Source organism: Toxorhynchites rutilus, chromosome 2 (assembly GCF_029784135.1).
Source record: "Toxorhynchites rutilus septentrionalis strain SRP chromosome 2, ASM2978413v1, whole genome shotgun sequence".
Lineage (NCBI taxonomy): Eukaryota > Metazoa > Arthropoda > Insecta > Diptera > Culicidae > Toxorhynchites > Toxorhynchites rutilus.
In genome coordinates, this window is record NC_073745.1 from 254,259,169 (window position 1) to 254,284,751 (window position 25,583).

At 39.2% G+C, this 25,583-nt stretch overlaps 1 protein-coding gene across 4 annotated transcripts; it reads right to left on the minus strand.

The window, feature by feature from the left end:
* Positions 1-189: 189 nt before the first annotated feature.
* LOC129767898 (oocyte zinc finger protein XlCOF6.1-like) lies at positions 190-21,044 on the minus strand. 4 transcript variants are annotated; one of them, XM_055769166.1, is made up of 11 exons: positions 20,880-21,044; positions 17,387-17,817; positions 17,206-17,289; positions 17,067-17,150; positions 16,926-17,009; positions 1,566-1,649; positions 1,426-1,509; positions 1,286-1,369; positions 1,143-1,226; positions 843-926; positions 190-788 (listed from the first exon to the last, which is right to left on the minus strand). In XM_055769166.1, exons 1-11 carry the CDS (start codon positions 20,900-20,902, stop codon positions 640-642), a joined length of 1,275 nt encoding a protein of 424 aa, XP_055625141.1. In that variant the 5' UTR covers positions 20,903-21,044; the 3' UTR covers positions 190-639. The 4 variants fall into 4 exon arrangements, 2 of the variants coding, with proteins under 2 accessions (XP_055625141.1, XP_055625142.1); XR_008741594.1 differs by having other exon boundaries at positions 751-788; positions 1,031-1,226; XR_008741595.1 differs by having other exon boundaries at positions 770-788; positions 1,050-1,226.
* Positions 21,045-25,583: the final 4,539 nt, after the last annotated feature.

Sequence of the window (25,583 nt, forward strand, 5' to 3'; positions counted from 1 at the left end):
CAATTCCATACCAAAAAAACTAAACATCATCATTTTACTCGCTGCGCCATCTGGTTGCAATTCTAACGTAAATTTGTCAATACAGTGACTGCCGAAGCAGTTCTAGTCGAAGCGAAAGTACTGAGAGTAGAGTCGGTCTTCATTTTTCTCCTTCGAAGATTTCGGGCCCTAGAAATAAGAATAATACGATAATGATGTTATGCATTATATTCAATAAATATTCCACCCCACTAACATAATTTATACATTGCATTGAACAATATTCTAAAAAAGGAAAAAAAAGTTCAAAAAAGTTACTCAGTGTTAAAAAAGTTCGTTCCATTCGTACCAACACATGCGATACGCTAAACAATGACGAAGCTAGAGAGAATCGCAAAGTCGTAGTGTTGATGTTTTCTGAGAAATGAACGAATTATTGATTTTTCGGTCTCACAGACCAATACGCGAGTATAGGAGGAATAAATCGTGCTCAATCCTCAGTCCATTCAGTAGGCCGTCTAACATCACGATTTCTGATAACGACTCCACGTGGTTCCTGGTTTCTTTACTATCGATTAGTTACCATTTTTTGATAATTTTTTAAAAACGTTTTTCCTATGCACTTTATTTTACAATCGCATTCATCGATAGAGGGATTTATCAGCATTCAGTCATCTCTTCCTTTACGGTCACCAGTGATTCCTGCCTCGAGTCGCTTGTACCAGTACAATGTGCCTTCAGATGTTTTGTAAGGACTGTAGATATCGTGAATGCTTTGTGACAATGCGGACATGGAAAGGGACGTTCACCTGCAAAGGAGTTACCCTGTCCAGTTATTCATTGCAGTGAATCATTTTACCTACCCGTATGAGTTCGAATGTGCCATTTAAGAGTTGTACCATCCTTGAAAGCTTTCGGACAATGCGGGCAAGAATGGGGGCGTTCATCTGTGAAAAATTATTCAGTTGAATGATTCATTATAGAGCAATTCCACTCCAAATCAGTCGGTTTATACGCCATCCTCTCCGATTTGGCATAAGATGGCAGCTACCTAAAATCTCCATATGTACCAAGTTTCGAAAAAAACAATCGGAGAGGGTCGGAACAGCGGCTGCCTGATGTGGCGTGGAATTTCTCTATAATAAAACATTTTTTTAATCAACCCGTATGAACTAGAAGGTGGTGTTTGAATGTTGAAGAATGCATAAACGTCTTCGGGCAGTGTGGACAAGAAAAGGGACGTTCACCTGCAAAGAAATGACAGTTCTGAATGGTTCATTATACAATAAGCACTTTCTTTATCAACCTGTATGAACTCGAATGTGTTGTTTGAGCGTTGAAGGTTGAGCAAACGCCTTCGGGCACTGTGGACAAGAATAGGGACGTTCGTCTAGAAATGAAAGACTTTGCTGAATGGTTCATTGTACTAAAACATCCTTTATCAACCTGTATGAGTTCGAACGTGCCTTTGGTGCTCTCCAAAATTTCTAAACGCTTTCGGACAATGTGGACAAGAATAGGGACGTTCATCTAGAAATGAATGACTCTGATGAATAGTTCATTGTAGTAAAACATTTTTTACCAACCTGTATGAATTCGAATATGACGTTGGAGCGCTGTACGAGTTCTAAACGTTTTCGGACAATTTGAACAAGAATAAGGTCGTTCACCTGCAAAGGAATGACCCTGTTGTATAGTTCATTATAACTAGGCTGACCAAATAGTTCAGGAATAAAAACGGGACACGTAAACCCAAAAAACAAAACAGAATGTTTTTTGAAGAATTTTAATAAGTAAATAAAACCGAGAATTCACCCAATCAATCGAACGTGCTAGGATTTTCCTGCTTTGGTCTCTACAAAGAACAAAAATTTAGATGCTGAAGAGACTTTGCGGAAAAGATTATGATTTTCGGGATTTTTTCTCATAAAATTTGTCAAATTCCAAATCAAACTTCTGTTTAACAATTTGCATAGAGTTTATGTCGTAACTTTTCTGTTCTCCCAAAATTGATCATCGTACGAAAATCTATTAACGAATGCGCTACTACCAGTCAAACACAAATTATAATCAGTAAGCTTCACGTGTTCCTTCAATTTCAGAAAATCTGAATTTTTTTTTCTTATAGCGAATTCGTTTTTAAAACTGAGTCAGTGCCACACTGACTCTGAAATAAAAAAACGTTTTCAGTTTCACGAATGCGGTGGTTTGTTGGTGTGCGTTGTATAGTCTGATTTGTTTATATTTGCGACGACAAATGTACAGTGTCGACGTCTGGTGGAGATATTAGTGCTTGGGAGGTAAAGTATTCTCTATAAGATCAGAAGGGCCAAGTGCAGTGTAAAAATATAAAAGTTTGAATGAAAATTTTTACTTCATATTGTTTGATTACCTAACACATGTAGTCCTGACACTCACTTAACCATTTGGAGATGCATTTCCTGTTTGTTCCACAAATAATTTCTATTATAATATAAAATCATCATTAGACACAGCTTTCGTTCAATGTTTCTGCGATATCGGAAAAAAACCCTCTTATTTCATCACATAAAATAAATATTCGATACGTTAAAGTAAATTTTCATTCCTAATTTTGATTTTGAGAGCATGTTTATTCCTCCTGAATATCCATAATAATTTTCGCCTCCCAATGAAAGCACACGGAGCTTAATGCCGTCTACACGAATATACTCTTCAAAATCAGAATCCGAATTGGATTACGATTCAAATAATACAAAAGCAAGAGCAGCAGGTTTTCCATTTTCATAGTCTCTATTTTTAGATTTTCCAAAACAATACTCGGAACTTGACAGTTCAGTATAGTTGTATTGGTGAACCCGAGTGCCCAAAGTACGTAGAATAGAAGGTAAGGGATATCTCCTGTGTATACACACGGAGAGCGCATGTGTTACACACACAACGAAGTTAGTAATAACAAATCCTCAATTAGTTCGAAGTACTGAAGTTTTTTCAATATTTCTCGATTTTAAAAGTTCCAAAAATCCTGAAAAGAGACAAAATTGCAAGTCGTGCCGACGGTAAACACGATAATATACCGCTTTTTCAGTGCAAGAAAGTTTTTATGTGGTTTTTTATCGATTTCATACTGAACAGGTTTTGTTTACTTCAGCGAAATGTTGAAGTACCACGTCCCGCGATGCCGGAACAGAATAATTTCGAATGAGATAAACTAATCGGAGATGTTTTCAGTTATCCCATGCATTCGCTCCATGGATCGGGAACGGGAACGACACTGCTTCGATATAACCTCTCAACACATTTGTTTATCGGATTGCATTATTTTTATAGTACAGGTGTGATAATTTTACAGTTTTAAATTTTAAAATAATTAAGTAAACTGCTATTTCATCATTTCGAAACATTTTTGGAGACAGTTCTTGTATTATAATTTGAAAAATTAAAAAATGTTTAAATTTATATGGATTCGATCGATGGTTTATTACTATTTCTTGCTTTTTTCCTTTGCCTACCACACTTGAACAAAGCAGGGAGTAGACTACCTTCTTATTCCACGTACTTTGCCGAGTGCCAACCCGTGAAACATCTCAGTGCGAAACTAACAGCTTTCGGGGCGAACTAGTGCGACACTGAATGCGAAACTGAGTGAATAAAAAAACGTTTTGACAGCAGTTAGTGCGGCACTGGGGTTGAAACTGAACAAAAACGAATTCGCTATTAAATCCGGCTTCAAAAAGTACATATAACCTTAAATATTTATCCTCATTCCCGATTTAAAATCGCACCTTTTTTATATCAAAAAGGTACAAATAATTTAATCGTCGTTCGTTTTTCATACAGAACGAATTTATTTACTTTGTTAAATGACAGATGGCGCTACGTTCGCTTCATCGAACGCATCCCCAATTCGCCTGCGAGCTGTAAGCGTTATTGCAATAACACAATGAGTTCTTAAATTTCTTCAAATCACAAATGCTAGGATTGGAAAGTGACAATCTTGCTATTGTCATGAATCCTGATAAAACGACATTACTGGAATCTTGGTAAGCGACTGCACAGCGACGCGATAAATAACGACTCGAAGAAGAAATAATGATCTGGAATTCATCGTTCATACCATACTCTCTTCTTCTCTTCAACGGTACTAATGTTCCTAATGAACCTAACGTTTGCCATCTCAACTTAGTATCACTTGCGTCATTTCTTTTAACACTTTTTTTTAAAGAAACACGCCTTGATTGTATTCTGAATGACAAGCTATACAATGTGTGTGACTACAGTGCTAGTCAGAAAAAGATTCTTTCACAAAAAAACCTCGGCGGCTCTGAAGCGACAACACGAATATTCCATATAAATCAAACAACAAAATCCCGGCACAGGTACTTTATTCATTAAAAACATCATTATTTTGAATCAATATTTATGAACATGTGATTTATGAACAAGAGAGGGCGCTCGATGGATTTATATGTGTGGAGTATACTTCCCTCGACGCGGTCAGGGCAACATCAATCTACGATGTCGTGAGATGCGTCAACAATTCTTGATTGAGAGAATGGACGACTGTGATTCCTACGACACAATCAACAGAAGCAGCGCGAGGAAGAATACACTCACTTTCAAGACGCTATCATGAGTAACGTTGACACAGCCTTTGTTTCTGCCGGGCCAAATCGCATGCATTGTCATGGCATTACAGCACGTGTGTTCGATCAAAAAATGATGTTTTTGATAAGCTTTATTACAACATTACACGTATTAAATTCAACGTTTCTGAATGTATTCGGTTGAATGGCAGAAGCGTGGATTACCTCATACGCACATTTTAAGTTTGGTAAGTCGACAAAATAGACCCTGAAGAGATCGATAGTGTAGTTTCCTTGAAAATTCTAGATCCGTCTACTAACGAATACTCTCCTATATTCTGAAATCCGATCGTGTCGGAATTACCCGAACAGATCGCAATGTTTTATTTTGTAATCCGTAATCCTCTGTATTCCGTTCAAGTCCAATCGGGTTGTGAAAATGTGATAACCTTGCGACGCAATCAAAATAGATGTGATCGGGACCCAACAGTCATGAATTTGGCCCATTCAGAAAACCTGTTTTTTACTAACGAGACCGTAATTGAACAAAATTATTGTTGATTTTCTTTATTTCATTTTCTACTCTAAGACAAAAGTATATTACTTTCTTTCACTTCACATTTTACTTATTAACATTATTTTTTACTTATTTATATATTAACACTCTACATCAAACACATCAGTTACGTAAATTATATACATTGAAATAAGATGGTTTGAATGATATGATTTTTTATTGTTGTTGGCGGTCATCGTCTAAAGCGCTCAATTCATAGCCAGGGCCCGAAATCTTCGAAGGTGAAAAATGAGGACCGACTCTACTCCCAGTAGCTTCGCTTCGACTAGAACTGCTTCGGCAGTCGCCGCCAACAAAAATGACTTGACTAGAAAATGACTTGACTAGCGCTGACTAGCGAGGATGACTGGTGAACTAGTCCAGTCAGTGGTTATTTTAACTGACTCGACTAATGATTACAAATCTGCCTCTTCATTCAACTGACTTCAATCTACATTTCCATTTCCCCCTGATACTAATTTTGTACACGCATACGCATGTCCATATAAAGAGGAACAAAAACTTGATTCCTGATGCAAAAAAGTAGTTACCCCATCAATGGACGGCTTTTTTTCTACCCAACGTGAACTCAAACCAACGAACTTAGACATTTATCAAGTATGCTATAAAGGTCCTCGCATTAGTATTAGTTAGTATTAGGCGTGCAAAACAGCGCACACACACTGCACACTATTTTATACGTGTGAGTAGTTTTCGTGTACGCTACAAAAAAATCTAGCTCACCTGTTGCGTTTGTCAAACCCCAGTGAACTCAAACATCGATGCATGCAAACGTGTATGGGAGAGAAAGAGAGCAAAGAATTCGTTTTGGGGGAAGTCATTTCAAAATGCAATGAGGACAATTTGACTGGGAAGAATGGAATGATATAGTCGAGTCGATAGAGGGAGATAGCGACTAAACGCCCGACTGACTGTTCAGTCGTTTTGGCGGAGAAACTGCGTGAAGAGCCAAAAGTCATTTACCGACTGACTATGGATATAGTCAGTCGGTTAGTCAGCCGACTATCCTCAGTTGACTCTGACTATGCCGCGCCCTGGTCATAGCTCTTATCGCCACATATTCGTTTGATCTTCATCAACGAATAGATCAAAAACGTAAAACCATTCAAATATACTTACAATAATACAACGTTTGCTGGGTCAGCTAGTTAATCTATATGAACAGGAACATTTTTTACTAATGTCATTTTGAATCTCTGGCAATTCAAGAATAGACTTTACTATAATACTGTTATGTTTCTCCTAGACTAGTCTTCCATTTTCAATGTACTCCAACGCAGTATCATAAAGGTTTTCCACAGTTTTGATAAATTTGGCCTCCTGTATTTCACCTGAGTCATCTAGTCTAATAGATGGATCTATTAGACTAGATGACTAGATCTAGTCCATAAATTGTTTAAATTATCAAATGTTGGAAGCATGCCCATTTTCCCATACATTTGTTCTGTGCATTTCTGTGCCTACCTACATGTGTTTTCAATCAGAGTAACGAGTGGAATATCATTGCTTATATAATAATATACTACTTAAAAAATGTGTAGCTGTTGATTTACCACCCGCGGGGTAAAACGAACCATTACGACGTAAGACGAACCAAGACTATTTTCAAACCCTTTAGTTTAGTAGAAATAACAGGAACAGTGTTGTCTAAGGTACTGCATGTTTTAGAGTTGTTCATAAACTACAACAAACTTCTGTAAATGCCATCCATATTCCACGTGCAGAGTTTAGAAAATATTCGTGAAAAAATTATCAAATTATCGAAATCTATAAGGACGATTGTTTACGTGGGTCTAGAATCTCTCAAAATCTGTTCATCTGAATGACCCCGAAGTAGCTGATGTCTTTGATCCTTTAGGTTTCCTCAAAGTCGTCTTTCGTTCTTTTAGTATACCTTTTATTTCCTTTGACGCTTTGACCCTTTTCAAGCCTTCCATGTAGTTGTTGGAAGTCAACTCGGCCGTGTTCTCTTCGTAACATGAGGACCTTTCATTTTAGAGGCAAGGAGAGTACCAGTAGTAAAGGTTTCCTAAAAAAGAGAAACCTATAGAGACGGGAGCCATTTATCTCCCAATCTTTCCTTGGATATTTCCGTGCAAACGCAAATTTCGTCTACATTAAATTTCTTTGCCGGTCGAAAATCCGTGTGCTCCGGGATGGATGTTAGGAGGTTGAGAAAATTAGTGACGAATGGCCTGTTGAAGGTCCGAGCTCTGGCAGCGGAATAAGCATCCGGCTTCCGGAAAGATAATGTCGGATTGCGCTTCAAAACTTTATTGCTCCGACATTTGCTTCTTCTTGTTCAATGAATGAGGTATTCGAGCTGGCATTTTAGCTGGCTGAACAAAACAACACGAGTAATAAGATGGTGTTTTATTTGATATGAAAACATCACGACGTATGGCGCTTTTACCCTGTCCAAAATGGTCCGTCATCCTCCCAGAGCACCCTTTGCATTATTTTGCACTTTTCACGCATTTTATATTACACTAGCTGACCCGGCAAACTTCGTCCCGCCCAAAATTTGTTTTTTTTGTAATCAATACCTTCAAACATTCACATTTTCTTACTATGAGCAAGTTCATGGGTCCAATCGCTGAACTGTTCATTCATTGATTTTCTATTCGACCCCTTTGAATTTACCTTTTACTATAAAATTCCTAGTATTTCTAACAAAACTCGTCATTATAATATCAGATTATTTTCAGACACAATTATCGGTCAAGATTTTTCAACCACTTGCAAATAACATGTTTCTCCGTTACATGGAATAAATGTTTTATACAGAAAATATAATAGAATAAAGACATCCCTAAATCGGACATCCTTCCTCGAGTTCTGCTCTTATCAACACATCCGGCGATCCTTTTTTTTGTATAGATCGAAGAAGATATAGTAGTGCGTTTCATCTCATTAAAATCCATTTCCAGTTTCGAACAAAGATCAATTTCGCTAGCTCAAACATCAAATGGACTAACAGCACTTGTCACTATGTAATTGTAGAACACATGCGAATTTAACTTTCCGAAAATTTTCAATTGTCATGTTTGGCTGGAATATTTTTGGTTGAAATATTTGTAATATTTTTATGGGACCCCCTCTCCATTCCAGAGGAGGAAGGTATGTCATACCATTATAGGAACATTTCTCATACCCAAAAACCCTCACATCCCAAATTGTACTTGATTAGCTTTCAAGTTATGCAGAAATTTGTGTTTCATTTGTATGGCAGCCCCCCTTAGGGAGGGGGTGGAGAGTCCAACTTCAATAGAAACATTTATTGCACTCTAAAACTCAATATGCCTAATTTGGTTCCATTTGCTTGAATAATTCTCGAATAATGCAGAAATTTGCGTTTTATTTGTATGGCAGCCCCCCCTTAGAGAGAGGGGAGGTGTCTTAAACTATCACGAAAACCTTCCCCGGGCCCAGAAATCCCTACATACCAATTTTCATGTTGATCGGTTCAGTAGTTTCCGAGTCCATAAGAATCAGACAGACAGACAGACAGACAGAAATCCATTTATATATAGATACCTTTTCACGCAGGAAGAACCGGAACAATATACTGAAGAACTAGTACACTGGCAACTAACGGAATATACAGTTTTTGTTGGAAAAATCCTTACATTGGTTGCCTTAAAAATTAGATCACTTGCAATCGCAATGGACGAAAACTTTGTTTTATTTACAGTTTCGATATTCCGTGCGCTCAGATGTTGCAAGGTGTTTCGAAATGGCAAAAATATGCTAATAATGCTTCTTTCGTTGCATATTTATCAAAATACTGAGCATTTCTTATAAAACTAAAAATGGTCCGTCTTGCCCCGCCGGGCGGTCTTACCCCGCCTTCCCCTATTAATAAACAATTCACGATTTATAATACTCGCTCCAACTAGCAAGCAGTTTGTAGTCTCTCCAAATGCTGTGCACCCGTGGCCGAGTGGTTAGCGTCGCACATTATCATGCCGGGTGTTCGGGTTCGATTCCCGTTCTGGCCGGGGGATTTTTCGTCGAAGAAATTTCCTTCGACTTGCACTGTGGTCACGCGTATTCAAGAGCTTGCCCCTCGGAATACATTCAAGGCGTGTTATCTGGCTTAAGAAATCTCAACCTGGTATTAGCAAATGACGCTAGTTAGTAAATACGTTGAGACGGCAAAAGTTCCACAGGGAACGTAAACGCCATTCAAGAAGAAGAGTCTCTCCAAATGCTGATGTCACATACAACTGTCGCCATTTTAACATTCCATGCGCTGAATCGGACTCAGTTGCTGATGCGGTTTAAAATATGTATACTGTAACCTTTGGAGATCGTAAATATAGTACATTGGGTTCTCTTGGATTGGCAGCCACCCAATACCGAATGTTCTACTTGTTTGCAACGCCACACCTGTGGAAGCGATCCTCTTTATTACACACGAAAAATTCATGTAGAGGGATTGTCTGAAGTATTTCTTCACAATGCCTTTTACGATTATTATTACGTTACGTTACGTTAAAATGTTGACTGAAGTCTCTTGGTACCGCAATCACGGACCTTCGCTTGTTCTCATAAAAGACGTGGATGAAGATGTCCCGATATTCTCCCGACCAAACTATTATGGTGATTGCAAATGGGACAAACAGAGAGACATGGCACCGGCCCTCCAGCCGAAATGGTAAACAATCAAAATAATTCCGCAGTCCTGCGTCAACAATGCGGTCTTTTTTTTTTTTTTATATAAATCGTTTATTTTTACAGGCTCAGTTACATTAGTTTAAAGGAGCCGAATTCTTAAGTATATGTTTTAAAACTATACATAAATAATTTTCCTAACACTATGGTTAGTAAGGTGGAAAACCGATTACTCGCGGTTTACTCGAGTTTAGAGGGTGACATCTTTCAGGAAAGGGATGGGATATAAGGGAATTGTTACAATGTTGATGATCACACTCGATTCTTAAATCTATTGTATATTTACATTTCAACTTATTTTACTGTTTATACCATGGGGGCCAATCGCTCGCAATGGATGAAAAGGAGGGTATAAGGACATAGGTACAATCACACACGAAGATCGATAGCTTTAAGGAAAACATATATTTGGGTCATGTAATCAAGGTCTAACCGAGCCAACACATCTCTCACCGGCACATTGGGCTGTCTTCCTCGGGCCCGAAGGGAGTTTTCTAAATTCGATCTGGCGACAAGATACATCTCGCACGACCAAACAACATGCTCGATGTCGTGATAACCTTGACCACAGACGCAGAGATTGTTGCTGGAAAGATTGAAACGAAAGAGAAGCGCATCTAAAGAACAGTGATTGGACATGAGTCGGGAGAAGGTGCGAATAAAGTCCCGACTCAAGTCCAGACTTTTGAACCACGGTTTGAGGCTAACCTTAGGGATAATCGAGTGAAACCACCGGCCCAATTCATCTTCGTTCCATTTGCGTTGCCAGTTAGCGATGGTATTTTTACGGACTAAAGAAAAAAATTCATTGAAGGCGATTTGACGCTGGTAAATGTCGCCTTCAATCGCACCTACCTTTGCTAATGAGTCAGCCCTCTCATTACCCGGAATTGAGCAATGTGAAGGGACCCAGACAAAGGTAATGACATAACAGCGTCTGGATAAAGCACTCAAAATTTCTCGTATTCTCTCAAGGAAGTACGGCGAGTGCTTTTCCGGCCTCACTGAACGGATAGCTTCGACAGAGCTAAGACTATCCGTTACAATGTAATAGTGTTCAACAGGTCGTGAGGCGACGCTGTCCAGCGCCCAGTATATCGCTGCCAATTCAGCAATATACACTGAGCAAGGATTCTGAAGACTGTGGGAGGTGCTAAAAATTTCGTTGAACACTCCAAATCCTGTGGACTCATTCATAGAGGACCCATCAGTAAAGTACATATTATCACAATTGATACCCCCATACTTTGAATCGAAGATCGTTGGAGCGATCCTCGATCGTTGATAATCTGAATATCCATGGATATCCTGTTTCATGGACAGATCAAAATGCACAGAGGAATTGATGTAGTCAGGAAAACAAACACGGTTGGGAATATACGAAGAAGGATCAACCTGCATGGAGATGAATTCATGATATGAACTCATGAATCCGGAGTGAAAATTTAGCTCGATCAGCTGCTCAAAATTCCCGATCACCAATGGGTTCATAACCTTACACCGGATGAGGAACCGAAGAGATAATAAATTGAAGCGATCTTTTAGTGGGAGTAGGCCTGCCAAAACCTCGAGACTCATGGTATGCGTTGAGGGCATACATCCCAACGCAATACGGAGACAAAGATACTGAATTCGCTCGAGTTTAATGAGGTGTGTTTTGGCAGCTGATTGAAAACAGAAACTGCCATACTCCATCACTGAGAGAATAGTTGTTCGATACAACATTATAAGATCTTCGGGATGGGCTCCCCACCAGGTGCCGGTAATTGTACGGAGAAAGTTTATTCTTTGTTGACATTTTTTACTCAGATACCTAATATGGACCCCCCAAGTACATTTGGAGTCGAACCAGACCCCAAGATACTTGAATGACATAGCATGAGTGATCGGTTTACCCAAAAGTTGAAGCTTTGGTTTTGCTGGTCTATGCTTCCTAGAAAAAACCACCATCTCTGTTTTCTCCGTGGAGAATTCGATCCCTAGCCCAATGGCCCAGGTTGAAAAATTGTTCAAAGTATCTTGTAAGGGTCCTTGCAGGTCGGATTCGTTTGATCCTACGACAGACACCACTCCATCATCTGCAAGTTGTCTTAGGCTGCAATTTTGTGTAAGGCAATTGTCGATGTCGCTTACATAGAAGTTGTACAAAAGGGGGCTTAAACATGAGCCCTGGGGGAGGCCCATGTAAGAGAACCGACTTACTGCCGAATCTCCGTGAGAAAAGTTCAAATGTTTCTCACAAAGCAAGTTATATAACATATTATTCAATAGAGGCGGCAGACCCCGAGAGTGTAATTTGTCTGACAAAACCTCTATTGAAACAGAATCAAAGGCCCCCTTTATGTCCAAGAATACTGAAGCCATTTGTTTTTTTTCGGCGTAAGCCATTTGAATTTCTGAAGAAAGCAACGCAAGACAATCATTCGTCCCCTTGCCCCTGCGGAACCCATATTGTGTATCTGAGAGTAAGGCATTCGTTTCAACCCAACGATCAAGGCGAAACAAGATCATTTTCTCCAACAATTTCCGTATACAAGACAGCATTGCTATTGGGCGGTACGAATTGAAGTCGGACGCGGGTTTTCCGGGTTTTTGAATAGCTATAACTCGTACTTGTCTCCAATCATCCGGAACAACATTATGCTCCAGAAACTTATTGAATAAATTCAACAAGCGATGTTTGGCCACATCGGGGAGGTTTTTTAACAAGTTGAACTTAATTCTATCCGATCCTGGAGCCGAATTGTTACTTGAAAGGAGAGCAAGAGAGAATTCTACCATCGAAAACTCGGAATCAAGATCGCACCTATCTTGTGGTATATCTCGAACAATTCTTTGCACGGGAGCGAAATCGGGACAAACCTTTCGCGCAAAATTAAAAATCCATCGATGTGAATGTTCCTCGCTTTCATTCGATGAAGAGCGATTTCTCATGTTTCGAGCCACTTTCCATAATTTTTTCATTGACGTTTCTCGTGACAAACCTCCCACGAAATTTCGCCAATAAGCACGTTTTTTACCTTTGATCAAGTTTTTAAATTGATTTTCAAGGTCTAAATACGTTTGAAAATTGTCAATGGTTCCTCGTTTCCGAAAAGCTTTAAATGCATTCGATTTTTCTACATAAAGCTTTGAACATTGGCTATTCCACCATGGATTGGGAGGCCTTCGGTGAATGGTGGAACCTGGGATGGGTTTCGTTTGAGCGCGAACCGCGCTGTCATGGATCAAACGAGAAAGGAAGTTATACTCCTCCAATGGAGGTAAACCATCTCTGGAATTGATGGCTAGAGTAATCGCGTCCGCATATTTTTTCCAGTCAATGTGTCTTGTGAGGTCATATGCCATGTTTATAGATTCAGAAGAATTCGACCCAATGGTGATGGAAATTTTGATTGGCAAGTGATCACTACCGTTGGGATCCTGGATTACATTCCACTTGCAATCTAACGATAGTGAATTCGAGCAAAGCGAGAGGTCAAGAGCACTTGGGTTAGCAGGAGGTTTAGGCACACGTGTTGTTTCCCCAGTGTTCAAAACGGTCATATTGAAGCTGTTACAAAGGTCATATATCAACAATGAACGATTGTCGTCGTACTGTTCCCCCCAGGCAGTTCCGTGAGAGTTGAAGTCTCCCAAGATCAATCGTGGCTCAGGAAGGAGTGAGCACATGTCAACAAGTTGTTTGCGGCTAACCGCAGCTCTCGGAGGCCAATACAAGCTGACAATACAGAGGTCTTTGCCTTTAATGTTTGCATGACAAGCAACAGCTTCGATCCCTCCAATAGGTGGAAGGTCAATTCGGAAAAATGAGTGGCACTTATTGATCCCCAATAGCACCCCTCCGTATCTGTCATCACGGTCCAAGCGTATAATATTAAAATCGTGGAAAGAGAGATCATCTCGCGAAGAAAGCCAAGTTTCGGACAGAGCAAAAACATCACAATTGAACTTATGAATTAAAAATTTGAATGCATCCAATTTAGGGATAAGACTACGACAATTCCACTGTAAAACAGTGATATCTCCGACCTCTCTATTCAAATTAGACATCAAGAGAGATAATCATTGCAAGGAGGGGCCATGTTTGCATCAATTGTTGCAAAATTGTCTTTAGTACTGGAAGCATTGAGATGACAATGGTTCTGATGGAATCGGAAACATTAAAACACGTGAAGATTTGATCCACAAGGTCAGTCAACTTTATAAATCCCGATTGGGAAGTTGAGCTGGACGCAAAAAAAGGGACAGTTGGGGTTTTTGATGTCCCCTCGAGTGCTGGGTCGTTCGAAGGTGAACTATTCCCACGGAAGCCAGGAGGAACCTGATTTTGCTTGTCCGCTGCACTCGATATTTTAGGCAAGCTAACATGGGGTACCACCGATGGGACTTGTCGTTGAACTTTGGGAGTGGACACATTTTTGCGCCGGGAATTCCCTTTGAAAATAAACGGTGTGCCCTCGTTAGCTGTATCCGCTTCCAATTCGTCAACTGGCAGTGAAGCAAAGACATTGTTTGTTGGTAATGGTTGTTGTTGAGCCAGTGGGGAAGCGCCCTTTAAGATATCCGCGAAAGTGCGTTTCGAGCGTTCCTTCAAAGAGCGCTTTTGTTTATCCCAGCGACTCTTGTAAGTTTCACAAGCTGAGAGCACGTGTGGGGATCCCCCGCAATATGGACACTTATGCTCAGTCGCACTGCAGGATTTCCCCTCATGTTGCTCTCCGCATGTGGCACAGCGCTCCTTGTTGGCGCAATAAGCTGCTGTATGACCAACTGACTTGCATTTGTTGCAAGTCATGGGCTTTGGCACGAAGAGTCGCACCGGCAGCCTCAATTTGTCCACCATAACGTAGTCAGGGAGGGCGGCACCAGCAAAAGTGACTCGAAACGAGTCGTACGGCGTAAATTTCTTTTCTACTCCTTCCTGGGTAACTTTTCCAAGTTGGCGACATTCCAAGATTTTGACTTCCATCGAAGGAAGCCTCTTGAACCTGCCAACTCCCATACTTTCTATAGTTTTGCACGTCAGACCCGTTTCAGATATAACGCCCCCAATTTCTACGTTATGGGAGGGAATAAAAACTCGATATTCGAGGATGAAATGCTTATCAGCAACAATATCGTTCGCGTCCTTTCGGTTAGTCACGACAACTCGCAGTTTGTTCGGTCTTACTTTGCAAATTTCCGAAACAGAGGTGTATCTTTTCAGATCTGTCATAATCTGTACGACCCTCAAGGCTTTACCATTAGGTTTGGGCCGGAAAAAAACAACCCAAGGACCAGCGTCAGGCGCATCGTCCGGATAAACCCTGACACGGGGAGCGGAAACAATAGGAGAGGAATTCGAGGACAAGGTTTGAGTGGGGACAGTAACATCAGAGGGGGGAAGGGATGTCGATGATTGGGTGGAAGTATTGGAGGAATCAGGGGAAAGGTTTGCAATCTTTTTTTTGGAGGGGGGCTTGGTAGTGTGAGTTGACTCGTCCCCAGAAGAAGAATCTTCGGGCATAGGAGTCCGTTTAAGGGACTTACTACACCCTGCTTGAGCAAGCGAGGGGGAGTCTGAAATGTCCATGTCTAGACCCCCACCCTCCTCCATTCTTAGAACGAACGATTATTATCTTTACAATTTTTTTATCTCACTTGTAAAAAAAAAAAACTTAAATAAAATAAAAATAATCACATAAATTTGTTGTTCCGATATGCGCTCTGTTACCCTATTAAGGGAGACACAAAAGTCACGCGCTACGGAGACAACACAATAGCAGAAGTTATTGTTGTACTCAACTGATTGTTGTTATTGTTGTCAACCACGTGTTGACGATGCCGTTATGGTTATTGATCCACTACAGACGCCGATCCAGACCACTGCAGAGGCGCTGCTTCCTCGGTTCTGGCTGCTTTGGGCACTTTGGGCACTAATTCACCACAGAACACACGAGAAAAAAAAAAACCAACTCGTTGGGGAGAAGAGAAAAAAAAAACTTCGAGAACAATGCTTGAGGAGTGATGAATAGCACATCCAGCTCCATCAAGTTGTTAGCGAGGAGACAATGCGGTCTTGTCTTGGACATAAGCCTCTATATTTTTAGAACACTTCACTAGTCAAAAATACTGCTTACTTCCTACGTGGACAAATTTAAAAAAAAAATAATCAAGATTAACCCCTTCACGTATAACGTCGAACCACACTCGTGGCTATTACACTGTGCCAGAACGTACAACAGCGAACCTCACTCGTCGTCTATCGATGTGAAATGGATACATGCTTCAGGCGTGTGATGATGCGGGACTGCTACGATAGTAAGAAAGATACACACACTCAGCAGATTATCGAAACGACTCACTGTGCTCGTGTTTGGGCCCTGTTGTCGGAAATTAAATCGTACGGCAAGGGGTTAACAGCAACTTTAGTGACGGAGTCACATCATCTCTTTCAAATAGGCCAATAAATGTTTAAAATATCATCAATAGTAGTACAACATAACAGTACACCCATACCTCGCTTTACGGTCTAGATACGTTCCACGAAATTCGGCCGCAAAGCGAAAAGCCGTATAAGAAATCAATTATTCTGATACAACTCATACAAATTCAATCAGATCGGCTCCAAATTTGTTAAACATGTAACATGGTTTATCATTCAAAATGCATTTAATCTTTATATTTTTATTTCTTTTGAATCAAAAATTAAATCCATTTAAATTTAATTCATTTAAATCAAAAATACATACATAACATAAACATGAAACATACAACATATATACATGAAAACCAACAATAATCTCAAAATGAAGCAACTTCATCTTACATGGATGTGTATGTATACATACCTAATGGGTATGTTGCTTAAGTTATTGTCTCGCAAATATTTTTTCTCTTCTGTACAAGTGATTTTTGAACCAATCATCAATTTTTTTTTGTCGTTATAACGAAACATTTTAGGCCGTAAATCGAAAACGTGTCTGAATTGGGGAGGGCCGTTATAGCGAAATGCCGTATAAAGAGCAGCCGTATAGCGAGGTATGGGTGTGAAATGAAAATGAAAAATGGTAGAAAATACGGTACTGCCCCGTTAAAAATGGTACGTTTGGTCAGCCTAATTATAACACAATATATTTACCAACCTGTATGAAGTCGATTGTGATTTTTAAGCGCAGAAGAATTTTTGAACGCTTTCGGACACTGCAGACAAGGAAAAGGACGTTCACCTGAAAAAGAATGACAGGGTTCATTATAGTAATTATAGTAAAAACATATTCACCGACCTGTGTGAACTCGAATGTGATTTTGAAGATAATAAGAATTCTTGAACGCTTTTGGACAATGCGGACAAGAATAACGACGTTGACCTGAAAAGGAATGATCCTGCTGAATGGTTTATTGGATAGAACTTATTTGACCAACCCGTATGTGTTCGAAGGTGCAATGTGAGACCGTGTTTTGAGTGAAATTTTTTTTCACATTTTTCACATTCTAACGTTTTTGTTTCTGAAATAAATTGTCAGTCAATATTGACAGAAAATGGGTTTCACATTTATAATGGACTGAAGGTGAGTGAACTCTCTTCTGTACCCATTCAAATTACTTTTTCCTTGTGTATGCGTTCTAGCAACTGGAATCTGTGATATATTGTTGCCTTCTTCGTCTATTTCGCTTATGAAGAATACTTCTCCGTTTCTCCCAGTGATTGGCATTTCGGCTTCTTGTTCACTTGGGTCTGTATCAAAAATGCTATTGCTATTCGACAATTCGTGATCATCAATCATTAACTCTGGTTCCATTTTGATGACATTTGGTTCGACACTGGGTAAAATTTGAAAGCAACTCTCGGGAATATTGTGGTTGGTTATGAACTCTTGTCGGCATTTGTCGCACGTAGGATAACAGCCCCATTGGGTAGTGGAACTGCTCAATTTGTGCAGGATAATCTTCAACTTCTGCTCTTGATGGAGAGAAGGGACCAGGCCCTGTTGATTTTCCTCATTACACACATTAGAGCAAAAGCTGCATTGGTTACTGTTGAAATAGAATGTGGTCAAACATCAGTGTCTTCTAGAATTTTTATGATTGAGCGATTGAGAATCAATTGCAATTCATGGTTACAATTGTATGTAAGTATAAGAATCTTTTTTGAATCACAGAAATTCTAAGCGAATTCAGACCCTCGGGAAAAAGAAATGAATGAACTAAACCACTTCCTTTTTGTTTTATGAACAAAATAGTTCCGTTTTGTCTCAAATTCAGAACACTCAAGCTTCGTTGATAATTAAATAGTGTCTCATTACTCAAAATGGTACTGTGATCTGTGGTACTGTTGATCAGTATATGATCTATATTTTCCATTGACTCTAAGGTTTTGTTTAGCAGTGGAGCGAAATCTTGTTTTGAAATCATTGCACCTCCATTTTTTAAAAGCCACTTAACAAGTGTAGTATCCCAGGCAACTTTCATTGGTTTGAGTAGAAGAAACGTCTAGTGACTGACTTAAATAAGTGAGGTTTGGGAGCAGACAGACCAAAATTTTGCAGCGATCTTTACAGAATTGAATCGTATCATATAAGCTCAACATTCCTTCTGATCAACCAAGAATGGAATACGTTGGACATATACTCGTAGAATTCCAGATTCGATCCATCCAGTCGTTCAACGCCTTTTGAATACAAGATTTGCCGTTCACTTCGAAGTGGTAGGATGTCATTTCAAGAAACGCAGCACCCGTACTCGTGATGGCATTCTGAATTGAAATACATCGGCTTTACCCAGATTTTTGGCGTACTGTACCACTTTGGTTTGAAGCACATCTTCACAGATTGGATGACCTGCGGCGGTCATGTCATATAGCCAGCTCACTAGACTGTCCTTTTAGTACAACTAGTGAACTATTTCTGTATTTGCCTGAAAAAAGTTTGTTTTACCATCTACTACTTGGAATTTGAGTTGTGTCGAAACATGATTCATATTACGAACACTACTTTAATACTAATTTTAATGTAATAAAAATGACTTGTTCATCAATTTATAGTAGATCCTTTCCTTTTCTAGCACTTCAACTGAAAACAGCAAACCGAATAGTGAAAACAACCACAAAAACTGTAAAATTAACGATGCTTGTTTTTTATGGAATCTGTTAACACAAACATTTTACTACTGGTTCTGACTGTCGCTTTTTAGGCAAATACATGCTTATTACTATAAACTACTAGCCGATCCGGCAAACGTTGTTCTGCCATTTAAATTATTTCTAGAGAATATTTTGGGTGTTAAATAAAACATAGCTATGTATTTTAAGCGTGTTTGAATGTTTTAACGATCTATAAAATTATTCGAATGTGATCGATAAAAAGAACGAATAAAACGGTTACAACGGAAGTTGGTATGATGTTTCATGACGCAATGTATTTCATTATCGTAACTGATATGTTTGTTTTTTTCAAAAGTTGAATGAATAGAGAAACAAAAATCATATAATTTTGTCGTAAAGTAGAAAAATGAAATAAAGAAAATCAATATTCATATCGTTCAAATGCTGTCTCGTTGGAGGAAAATACGCGCTTCTCTTGTTCAATATGCACGGTTAAATGTATAACTGCTGGGTATCGTTCATGTGCACCCGTGGCCGAGTGGTTAGCGTCTCACATTATCATGCCGGGTGTTCGGGTTCGATTCCCGATCTGGCCGAGGGATTTTTCGTCAAAGAAATTTACTTCGACTTGCACTGTGGTCACGCGTATTCTATAGCTTGCCCCTCGGAATACATTCAAGGCGTGTTATTTGGCTTAAGAAATCTCAACTAAGTATTAATAAATGACGCTAATTAATACATTCGTTGAGACGGCAAAAGTTCCACAGGGAACGTTAACCCCATTCAAGAAGAAGAAGGGTATCGTTCATGAATTGGGAAACCAATGTCTGCGTTGTTGATATTTGTGAATCACATTATCAGTATTTATTCATTGATATATTAGATATTCGCCTATTTAGAGGCGAATGAACTGAAAAGTTTAAAGCCTCTTTAATTCAACATCATCATCATCATATTCGCCTACGCTTGCGATCGTGTCCATGGTGAAATCCCTACGAAAACGCTTTGTACATGTTCCATCTACCGTGCAAGGCGAAAAATGTTTCGAATTACCGCATGAAACATACACCATTATTGTGGTAACAATATCGAACAGTTATTCATATTCCGGAATCCGATTGGTTGAAGACTAGATCGAATTTCACGATCACTCGATGTCGTTTAAATACATAGGAGACATAGTCCTAACCCTAACTACATTTTTTTGGCTATAAATTTCTTTGCATTTTAACCAAAACTTTATACATAACATTGTGTCTGACGATGAAACACAATTTTCATTAAATATATATATCCCCTAATTGTAGATAATGTGTTGCTTTTTCACATCGAACACATTTTTGATATGTAGAATTAACTTAATGATAATGCGTGGATAAAAGTTCGTTCTAGCACCATCTGTCATTTAACAACATGAATAAATTCATTCTGTTTGAAAAACGACCGATGGTTAAATTATTTAAATATTGTTTATACAAAACTATTAAAATCGCGATTAAAAATAGGGTGTTAATTTTGTGGTTATATGTGTTGTTTGAGGCAAAATTTATTTTAAAAAAATATTCAAATTTTTTTCTGCATAGAGGCACTCTAATCGGAATTACATATTTGGTAATCGGTATTCTAGCGGTATCGTATAGTTTACAACCTATTCCATGCTTACCAAGCTTTTTGTGCATAATTTCATCAAAATTGTTCGAGCCGTTTCGGAGGAGTTCGGTAACAAACACCGTAACACGAGATTTATAAATATTTATATATCGATACCGAAGTGTATACTCCAAAGAATTCGGGTTTTCAATATTCAATTATTTATAACATTAAATTTCAGTGAATTTAAATCTTAAAATCGAGCGTTCGGAAATTGAACCTGTTCGGAATATGAGTCAAAACGGTACCTAACTTTGAGGATATATATTCTGCGATGAAAAATCATGTAAATAAACTTGAATTTCTGTTATTCTTTGTTTAATGAATATTTTCACAATAAACTTACAAATTGTTGCTAACATTCGCCATCTCACTCAATCCACAGAATATTATTCAATCGAATAAAATCAAAGATTAAAACTGCCCAACAATAACACTGAATCGCTAAAATGTTGTTTATATCCTAGGAGCAAAACAACTATCTGTTTTTGTACAATTTGAATCTCTTGCATTGTCTCGATTGACAGCACAAGGGAATCACGGTACATTTATGACAAGATAGTCTTGATTGACTAGTGCATGAATAGTAGTGAGGCTGTGACGTGAGCTTTGCAAGTATAATAGGACGGTATAATAAATTTGTTTAAATAAGATCGTTTCTATTGTATTTCAGCTTAATGTATCAATGTAATTCATCGCAGTGTAAAATAATCAATCAATAATCAATTTAGATTTTCTTTCTGATCAAAACCTAGGGGGAATTGTGGTTCGGTAATCCAAGTTTTAGCTTCCTGAAGCTTTCTGTAGCTACCGATATTTCCTGCCTTCTTGGATGGCACTAACGTTCCCAGTGAAACTTTTGCCTTCTCAACGTATGTATTACTTATTAGTACTTAGTTGAGATTTCTATGCCGCTTTGAATATATTCTGGAGTGGCAAGCTCTAGAAAACGCGGGACTACAGTGCAAGTCGGAAGAAATGTATTTGACGAAAAATCCCCCAGCCAGAACGGGAATCGAACCCGAACCCCCGGCATGATAATGTGTGACGCTAACCACTCGGCCTCGGGAGCACCAATACCTCCTGCTTATGCTTGAATTAAGCTATCAGAACCGGCCGAATCGCTAGGTTTAGAGATGAGATGTTGATGGGGCTGCTCCCGATTTCCTTTGACGGAATATCCCTCACGGGATAGTCATGTTTCCTCCAATTAGAAAACTGGGCCGATTCCGCGCATGTTACGGATGGTTTTAATGGATTCAACTCTTGCTATATGTGAATCAGGACCTTTCGTCGAGTCTTCCGGTTTCGATTTCCCGAGGCATGAGAATCGTTGGTCTTTCTGACAGTAGGAACAGCCAAAATAAACTACAGTAATCGTTTGCTAACTGATCCTGGTTTAACTGGTCTGCTTTTTAACTGGGCGAACGATAACTGACCCTTGGACCAGTTAAAAAGCAACAATCGATGCTATATTCAAATGGAAGACTTGCTGTGAGGTGCATTCGAATGTAATTTGAAATGTTATGAAAATTGACATTTTCGCATGACAAAAACATTGAATCAATTACAGAAAAATAATTTCCTCAAATTATATTTCATACCTGTTGTCACACTCAATGCGAAACTTCCATTGAAATCCTTTTGTTTATCCAATTTCATGATCAACGCGAATCTAACAATTCATTGAAGTTTCCCTCGATTTTATTTGACGTTTTACATGCCGGACCAGTTAAAACGCGAATGTCGGAAACTGGTCTTCCTTTTTCGCCTAGTTAGCGAATGTTCACTGTATTTTATGTACTAATTGTATAATCTGGATTTGTTTAAATTTACCTGTTGGTATCAGTTTTCGACGATATTGTACATCGTCATCGCCATCGATATGCATAAAACTATTTGGACTGAAGTGAAGCGAGTAAATGTACATGTTTTTAGTATTGCTGTTTAGGTCCTGTCCGAAGAATCGCAACACAATTTCTTCCTAATGGTCACATCCCTCGAGAATCGATGAAATGATAATTCAATTCGAGTTGGACTCGAGCCCGGGCATCAATGACCGAACGCTCACGCATTCGGGCAACACATCGAGTCATTGAGTTGTCTGAAAAAAATATTACGGTCGAACCGCCGTAAAAAGACCAGTTTTAAAAACTATGGATGGGTTATACAGATCCGCATGACCCAGGTGTGAATACATCGATAAGAACACACACGATTAATCATAAGCGTCACACGCCCCGCTGCAATGAGAACATAGCCTAATGCTTAATCTTTCTTCCGTTTATTATCTGTTTATTCCAAAGCGTTACGTTCATCCACGAGTGATGAAAAATCCAATCACTTATAAGGCGTCGTGCACAAAATACGTAAGGCGAGAAGCTGGGAGGGGGGGGGGGTCGAGGTTGCGTTACCTGCTGTGTATTAGAGATGGGAAATTGCGTTACGTAGGGGCTGGGAGGGAGTCCAAAATTCGGATTTTTAGCGTTACGTAATTTGTGCACGACGCCTAACAGTATAAAGCTAAAAAATCTTGGGACAAGCGAAAAGAGCCTTGAAGCCCGTTTTCGCTCGAATAAATGATGCTCTGTTTCTGGTGGGATTGAAAAAATATTTTATATTATGAGCTTCAGCCTAGCAACCAGTCGATAGCACCCAACACGTCCTGCTCGTAGTCCATTCGTCTCTAGCCCTGAATATTTTAATTTTATGTTACATATGGTACATGTGAGATGGAGTAGAGTAGGCGAACTGTATTTGGATTGGTAAATACAATAGAGCTTACCACTCAGAATGTATTTAAGCCAAATAACACATTGAAATCTCAACTAAGTACTAATTAAAAAATGACGCAAGTATTACGAGGGTCACTATTTATACTTCGGGAATTGGCAACACTGATGCCATGTGAGTCCATCTGACAGTTCCATCGTAAAGTTTGACATTTTTGACAATATACGTACTCAGAACATTTTGTCATACGGACGCTATTTGTTTATTTTATATTTAGTTGAAAGTTTGGTCTCGGCAAAAAAATGGAACTGAATCGTGAACATTTTCGTGCGATGATTTTTTACGACTTTCGACGTGGATTATCACAACAAGAGTGCGTCAATCAACTTAATTTGACTTTTGGCGATGAAGCTCCATCAAAAACCACTGTGTATCGCTGGTATAGTGAATTCAATCGTGGTCGTAGTTCGCTGTCCGACGAGTTTCGTGAAGGTCGTCCAAAATCGACTGTAGTGCCAGAAAACATCGATGCTGTGCACGAAAGCAAGATCGTCATGTAACCTATTGTGAGATTGAGGCATCCCTAAGCATTAGTTTGGTCTTAAACCAAAAATGGTAATGTGGGTTTACACTGCCATTGTGCGGCCTAGAATAACCTATGCCTCATTAGTCTGGTGGCCAAAGACCAAGGAGACTGTAGCTACAAAAAAGCTAAACAAACTCCAACGACTAGCATGCATTGCAATTACTGGAGCAATGCGAAGCACACCCTCGAAGGCACTGGAGGCTATCCTTCACTTGCTACCTCTGAACCAACATGTTCAGCTAGAGGCTAAGAAAAGCGCTCTAAAGCTTAAACAATGGAAAAAAAATACTAGACGGAGACAAAATTGGTCACTTGAGCATCCTGAATCTCTTACCCGTAGGACCATCCTCAGAGATGAACAGTGATTGGATGGAACCTAGGACTAACTACGACATTCCATACAGTGTAATCGAACCTTCTCGCTCAATATGGGATGAAGGCGGTCCCAGTGTTCGTAATGGTTCAATCATGTTCTACACTGATGGGTCAAAAATGGGAATCAGAACAGGTGGTGGAGTGTATGGTCCCAGAACAAAAATCTCTGTAGCTATGGGAAACTGGCCAACAGTTTTTCAAGCAGAAATAGCTGCGATAATAGAATGCTCAAATGTCTGCCTTAAAAGAAAATATAGACATGCTAACATCTGCATATTCTCAGACAGTCAAGCGGCACTTAAAGCTCTAAATGCTTTTAAATGCTCCTCAAAAATTGTCTGGGAATGCATTCTCCTCTTACGGCAACTAAGTCGGATAAGTTCGGTACACCTGTACTGGTTTCCTGGCCATTGTGGAATAGAGGGAAACGAGCGAGCAGATGAACTTGCCAGGAACGGCTCAAGCTCACCTTTCACTGGTCCAGAACCATTCTGTGGAATATCTGACTGTGTATTGAAAGGTGAGCTGAAGAACTGGGAAGACCGGGAAGTGTTAGCCAACTTAACCAGTCAAAAAAATATATATATTATAAAATTTATCAAACAGAGTATTCCTGATTGGCACTTATCTCGCTATAGCTTTCAGTCTACTTCTTCATCAATAAGCAGTAGGTAAGCTTGAAGCGGAGTACAAAAAAATGGGATATACCACAATAGTTCAGAATAATGGGCGCAGTGGTTCACATCCAACAGGGGGGAAAAAAAGCATTAGTTCCACCAGCATATATGCGATTTTACATGAACACTTAGTTGTGCGAAAATTATGTTCACGTTGGATCCCACATAATTTGACAATCGCTCAAAAAAAAAAGGCTCGTGTCGATTGGAATAAATGCTTTGAAAATTGGTTTAAGCGCATGCAAAAGTGTATCGATCATCGTGGCGAGTACTTTGAAAAACAATAAAAATATATTCGCAGCTTAACTATCTGTTTTTGTTCCTATTCCTGAAATATAAATAGTGACCCTCGTATTACGTCTAAAATAGCTTCCGGTATTCGAAATGACTTACTTCGGATTACATTTTAAAAACCGCTCTGCTGATTCATCAATGATATCTGTTTGCACTTGCAAACGTAGTAAGTGGGCATCTGTCAATTGACGAATTTACGTTGGATTTACAACCAGATGGCGTGGCGAGTAAAATGAGGATGTTTCGTTTTTTTTTGGTATGAAATTCGTTCAAATTTTCTAGAAAAACCATAATTTATCTTCAAATTTCCCGGTTTCATGTACTCTTTCCACGCTGAAAAGGTTAGAAAATCATCGTTTTACAATGTGCTATGTGTATTACGAGG

Coding starts and splice junctions, on each gene's coding strand:
- LOC129767898 (XM_055769166.1), bottom strand. CDS start 20,902: ATGGCGAATGTTAGCAACAATTT. Junction 1,227..1,285: donor ACACATTCGAGTTCATACAG/GTTGATAAAGAA, acceptor ATTTCTTTGCAG/GTGAACGTCCCTTTTCTTGT. Junction 789..842: donor GCACATTCGAACTCATACGG/GTAGGTAAAATG, acceptor ACTCCTTTGCAG/GTGAACGTCCCTTTCCATGT.